This window comes from Carassius auratus, unplaced genomic scaffold (genome assembly GCF_003368295.1).
Source record: "Carassius auratus strain Wakin unplaced genomic scaffold, ASM336829v1 scaf_tig00021401, whole genome shotgun sequence".
NCBI lineage: Eukaryota > Metazoa > Chordata > Actinopteri > Cypriniformes > Cyprinidae > Carassius > Carassius auratus.
The window spans coordinates 10735-17732 of NW_020525106.1; the positions used below are offsets into that span (position 1 = coordinate 10735).

A 6998-nucleotide genomic window follows, 5' to 3' on the forward strand; every position below is an offset into this window, starting at 1 on the left:
AAGTAAGTAAATTAGTTGAAGTAACTGTCACCCCGTCCCGTATACTTGACGCCTACATTTACTTCACTATATTACAAATTAAATCTTATCTAATCTTGGCAAACTATATTTTGTTGGAAAGGTCTAAGACTCCCTAATATATATTTTACCAATGTTTAAAAAAAAAGAAAAGTAGATTAATTTATGACAAGAGTGCACCCTCAAAAATCTACATTGTAACAGGAGTTCTGACCTTTGTTTTAAAAAAGACTTTTCGTTTGCCTTTTTCTCCATCACATTTTATAAATCATCAGAAATTTTATATCAACTAAAAACTTTAAACTCAGACTTTGCATTACTAGTAAATGGTACATCAATATAATGTTACAAAATGTTTTCATTCATGAATTATAAAAATGTAAGTTTGAATCGTGCACTATAATGTCAGTTAACATAATACAAATGAATTAACTTAATTGAATTGATATTCAAATATAAAACAATGCAAAAAATCCAAAGCCTATTCTAATGTATTTGTATTATTTAACATTCATGAACCATTTAACACTAACATGAACTTTAAGAGACATTTTAACCATTAAGGGTGTGATGGTGTCTTTTCATGTAACAGTCATCATTACATCTCACTGATCTTCATGGATAGTTTGCATCTCCATTATCAAACATCTCTCAGGGTTTTCATACCATCTAGTTGAACTAAGAGCAGTACAGCTCTGTGTAACTTTAACCAAGTTAGCAGAGTAACCTCAAATAGCCTGCACTATCCTTTTTCCTTATCTTCTTTTAATCATATTTTCCATGAAATAGTTATTTTTAGGCCTACCATTATAGTTAAATGTTCACAAATTCCTAAAATGTTGCTTAAGCCTGAACAATATACAAAAAGGAAGAGTTTTTCTATAGTAATATAAATGTGTGTATTTTGCATTGAATATTGTGAGAAGTGTAGCTATAAGGAGACGGCGAATGTCGATGACATTATATTCATGCCGTTTCAACAGTGGGGGTTGCCCAGGCCATCACCTTCAGGCAAAGCGTAGGGGTCATAGTTCAGTTTCGTAGAAAAGGTCAACGGTCACCCACTCCTCCCACACTGACTGCACTTTTCTCTGGTCATCACGCCAGGCCTTGACCCCTTCAACGCCATCAGCCACATCTTAGGAATCGGCCAAGAGAGGAGACAAGAGGTCAAAGTTCAAGACCCCACATGGGTGGAGTCACACCATTGCTCACTTTCTCTCTCTTTTATGTCTTTTTTTATACACTTTGCACTTCTGCATGATTGCAGAGGCCTGAAGTTCAAAGCTACAGATGCCAGTTAAATAAAGCCATCATATATAGCATGTGCATAAATAGTAGCATGCTAAAACACGTGTGAACACACCCCTCTTCTGTCATTAAGGGACATTTTCTAAGCTTCCTGATCCTTCATCAGCGCCTTCCGCTTCATTCCTGATTGGCAGAACCATGCTGACCTCAGCAGACATCTGATTGGATTACCCTAAAGTCTTGTGGTAGCGGTCCACACCCCTTGTCTGAGTGTCTAGGGTGGATGTTTGTTCAGGTTTTTGATCGGCTTGAATGGCCTGACAGGATGGGGAAAAAACAAAGTGACTGGTTAGCTGAAGTCTGTATAAACTGTAAGCATACACATTTTGGGCTACATCCTCTAACCAGCTAAATAAAATTTTAATAGATGAATGTCACATTGAGGTGAAAAACAAAGCCATTTGACACCTTGAAACATTTTTTATTTAATTGAGAGCTCTGAATGAGTAAAGTTTACTTTCATGTGTGGACTATATAACATATATGTCGTAAAATATATATTTAAGTATAAGTATATAGTATAAGTATATTTACATTTTTAATACGATATATCTCATAATCTCAACAAAGTCCTGTTTTTTTGTTAACACTTATGTTATAATGTCGCACTGCCCCCTGCTGGATAAAATATGAAGTTACCTTTGCAGGAAAGGTGATGTTTCATATTGATATTAAGCATAATAGATTATTCCTTTTAGAATAAATTCATTCGAACCACTTCATAATGGTTGAATATATAAACTCCATCTATAATATTGACATTTACGGTTCCAATATATTAACACCTAATTTACGTTTTTATGACGTATTTATTCAAATGTTACATTACATTTTATGTGAGCATTCTGCAAATAGACACCATAGAAAAATATGTGCTATGCGCATCTACAGCTAATTACAGCCAATGATCATTAATGTGCTTTTTAGTCAGACATATCTGAAGCAAGGTATCTCAGAAATGCCCCTTTAAACATGCCATTTTACAACAGCACTAATTGAATGCCTTTTTTAATATTTGCATCTTTTATATTTGCATTTATGTATATATTTTAGCTATATGATGATGATTAACATAACTTATAAACTACACATTATTAGATAACTTTTCCCAAACATACTGATTGCAGAATATGCCACCCTCGCTGCCAGTGAACTGCATGTCAGTGATAGCAATTAGTAAATACTCTTTGATGGAATTAAATACCAGACCATTGCTAAAATGCCAGTGTGACTCTGTGGCCTACAACACCTCATTTCTATAGCTTGTCGATTTCTTATTCATGCTCATGTGTCATGCATCATTTATGTGGAAAAATATCCGGCCATTTACCTTACTCCTGCCTTAATGTGGTGGTAATTGAGGTCTAGGTGAGCTGCACAATGAATTGATTCAAACTATTGTGACATGAAATGCTTCTCGGGTTAATTTGGAGCAAGTCCAAAGGTTTTGTTCAGCATGTGAATGCATATTATTGACTGGAATGGGTGCACATTTCCTGATTATTGTACACGCTCATTGGTTGGCCTTTCCCTGCTTCTTCTAAGAGTACAATGTAGAACAAAATCAATTTGTTAGCTTTCTAATAATTTCTCTGTAAGGCATCAACATTTCAAGACCAGCCACCACATTAAGTGTTTACTTATCAAATCATAGTAATTTGGAAAAGTCCACTTCAAAAGATAATTTTCATCTTATGGCACATGTTAAGAAACCTATAAGGCACCTTTGGTAGGACTTCTGCTCCTTCTTCAGTTGGACCTGTCGCTCTGTTGCTATGAAACACTCAAGAAGGTCACTAGTGAATGAATGTAGGTGGGTGCTGTGTGGTAATATATTAAGTATGCAATGCAATGAGTTCATTAAAAGGAATGTTTTTGTGAGTATGTTTATTTGCACATGGTCAACTGTATAAAAAGCCTTCATTGTGCTTGGACTTTAGTGAATGATTGTAAGATGTCCTCCTTCACTCTTCTCTCTTTAGCCTTTGGCATCCTGAGCAGCTTGATGCTGAGGGAGGTTACGGCTCTCAGATTGCCTCTTCCTGATGACAGTGATCCCGACAGATTTAAATGGGGACAGTTTCCTGAGGTAAGAACTTTATGCTCTTTCTTTTTCTTTACTTCCTTTACTATCTTGGGTTGGTATATACATTATGTGTGGAATTGTGGATTTAGAGTAAATGCACTGTCATAGTTTGCCTAAAACATGTAATTTATAAAATTATAATATATCATTTTTAATTCTTATTAAAATGACGATGATGATTGTTGTTGTTGTCTTTATCTTTGATCTAAGTCTTCATATATAATATTATTTAAAAAATCTTTTTTTACATTCATTTGTAACGTTGTCAGAAAGTTTTATAATATATAATTTTTATTTTATTATTATTATTATTAATAAATATTATGATTATTATTGTCATTTTTGTCATTATCTTTTATCCAAGTCTTCATATCTGATATTATTTAATAAAATTAGGTGTCACCATGTTTTAAAAAAGAATAATCAAGTTATAAGTTTTATATAAATTTTTACATTTTTATTTTGATTCAATCTTGACTGTGTCAAATTATACTGTGTCTAATATTAAAGAATAAACATGATAGCATTAGGTAGCACCAAAAAAAAAAAAGCAAGCAGAAATATTTCTTTATAAGAAGATTCTTTATAAAAGTTATAAGAAATGTGCAGAATTGTAGGGCCAGCTACTGTTAGTACCCTGTATACTTATGCTTTGAATTTTAAAGTGGATTTTATAAATGCAAATTAGAAAATAAAATATAATAATAATAAAACAATAATTAATATAATAATTTGAAATTTGAAAAAAAAATAGTCAATGCAATTTCTTAGTTTGAAAGTGACATCAGTGACTAGTGTATCAGTACATTATTAGTCCACTGATTATTAAATCTGCTGATTTTCACCCTTTCCTCTTCTTCTACATTTTTTGTTGTCAAAGGACACTCAAGAGATTCCCCGGAGTCTGGAGTTGGAAGACTTCACTCTTAATGTAGCCCCAACCAGCAGCCGTGTCAGCTCTCCCACCATCCTGCGACTTCACCCTATAATAAAAAAACCAACACACCTGCATGCCAACCTCCCCCTTCGCTTCGGGCGGGATGCACAGATGAACGCAAGGGACCGCGCTTCTAAGTCTACTATCAACCTCCCTCAGCGCTTCGGCCGTTCCTGCACTATGTGTGAGCGCTCAGGGACTGGACCCTCGGCCACCCTGCCACAAAGGTTTGGAAGGGACAACATATTTTCTTTAGACCCTTTCCGTGCATTGACTCTCTACACACGTACACCTGAATCACCATTTCCAAAAGAAAGGTAAACTTTAATATTTCTGGTATCAACCGAAACTGTCATGGGTATTGTTTCATAATCATGTTTGCGTGTGTGTGCGTTTATAATTTATTTAATTAATATTATATTAATTGTAATGTGTATTCCTATATTAACTATACATACATTTTTAGATATAATTTGTATATGTCATTATGAGTAAATTCATTTAATGGGAGTTCTAACAAATTGCTTTATTTGATTTCTATCACAGGACTCAAGTCCACGACTACATGTTTGAAACAGTAGCAGACTCAGAAGAAACTGTAAAGAGAACAGACTACACAGCTTTAGACTAATGAAGCCCACAAAACAACTGCTGTTTATGAGATGTTTCGTTCACCAGTTTCATGAATTTCCTATTCTCTTCATGCATTTGCATCTGTACTTGCCTGCTTGTAAATTGTTTGATTAAATTATGAATAACACTATACTGGTGACAGTGTATTCTTATTATTGGTATGTACATATTATATATATATATATATATATATATATATATATATATATATATATATATATATATATATATATATATATATATATATATATATATATATATATATATATATATATATATATATATATATATATATATATATATATATATATCTGTGTGTGTGTGTGTGTGTGTGTGTACCTACTTAACCATATTTTGGTTTGGTTACCTGAAAATGGGCTAAACCTAACAATATCTCCAAAAATCTCTCTTTGGGGACATCTTCATTTGTAAAACTGGTTTAAAACAGCAACAGCACATACAGTTTATACTGTAGAAAAAACAATTATGCATATGAAATGTCCCTATTTAGACAGCTAAGTGTGTGTGAAAAACATTTTATTAATCTAAGGAACCTTTTCCACTAGAAAGAACCTTTTATGCAATGTAAATATTCCACTGATGTTAAAAGTTCTTCATGGAACCATGGATGCTAATAAAGAACCATTATTTTTTAGAGTGTCGGAACAATCCAAAACCCATAATTGCATCAATGTTCCTTTTGTTTATGCATTAAAAAAAGCAACTAATCTTTCATCTGCGAATGCACCCTGCAGTACAATGCTTAATGAGGTTGAGGTGTTATAAATATGCTGTTTATTAACTGGAATGTTTCATGTTGATCCTCTACAAGATGGCCTGCTACAGGTTCCTGAGGAACAATGCAACATGGCATTTTCCAAACACAAACACACTTCTAACTAAGATAATGATATAAATCACTTTACACTTTATCAAAACAATTTACAATCAAAAAAACACCTTCATAAAACCCCTTCCTTCCTACAGATGAAGGTGTGCAAGTCGCAAAAGATATATCATCCCTATGAAGCTTTAAACAAAATACATGCAGCAGTTCTCTTGCTAAAGCCTATAATGTGTGTTAAACAATCTGAATGAAACGTTATATCCAAAAGCATCTAACTGCATCAGCAATGTGCCATACTGGTACAAAAATCTAAACTGGACAGCACGTGATCAATTTTTCATTGTTTACTTCATAACAAATGGATTACAAACAAACATTTATCAGAAACACAGTGGTTAATGTGTCAGCAAAAAATGGTGTTGTATTTACTTTGAAAAAAAAAAAAAGATTAATTGAGAAACTGATATTAATTTTCACAAATAAATACAAAGAATTAGCAAGCAACACATTGAATTAATCATGAAACTTTTGTCAAAAAGAGCATTAACAATCAGGCAACAAGACAAGAGAAAAGGAACTGTAAGGTCCATGCACTTGGCCCAAGGGTAGGTATCCGGAGCTGGATGAAGTTTTCCTGCGTGTTCGGTCTTTTCAGTGCACAAAGTTATTAAAGGTTAAACTCAAATCTGACTTCATTTTATCTAATATGACTCCACTTTAGTATGCAATTGGTTGTTTGTCTGTCTCTAATTATTTCTATTATTCTGACATTTGATTATTCTAGTTATCTCTTTACTTTATACTTACTCAGTCCCCTACAGTTACCCATGTACAACTTAGTTGAAGAGACAATAACCAGCAGTTATGAACAGTACGATGACTAGTCTCTCATAGTTAATTCAACTGATTTAACTAAAGTCAGTCAGAAATCTAGAATTTCACCTGATCTAACCTGAGATGTAGTATACACTAAATCCTGGATGCAGATTTGCTAAAACACACACCTTCATTTAATCTACTTGAAAAAATAATTTCAGAGTAAGTCAGAATAAATCAAACAATTTATTATCAGTCCAATTACACAGCCAATACAGATATATCACCTCTACAAAACATCAGTTTCTCTAAGAGGAATCTAAGAGTAAGATATGATACCTGGGCCCGTA

The 6998-nt window shown here is 33.3% G+C and overlaps 1 protein-coding gene across 1 annotated transcript; it reads left to right on the forward strand.

Annotated features, from left to right (window-relative positions):
- The first annotated feature begins 3143 nt into the window (after positions 1-3143).
- On the forward strand, positions 3144-5105 carry LOC113076898 (uncharacterized). Its single transcript, XM_026249510.1, has 3 exons — positions 3144-3418; positions 4296-4669; positions 4899-5105. Exons 1-3 carry the CDS (start codon positions 3227-3229, stop codon positions 4981-4983), a joined length of 651 nt encoding a protein of 216 aa, XP_026105295.1. The 5' UTR covers positions 3144-3226; the 3' UTR covers positions 4984-5105.
- Positions 5106-6998: the final 1893 nt, after the last annotated feature.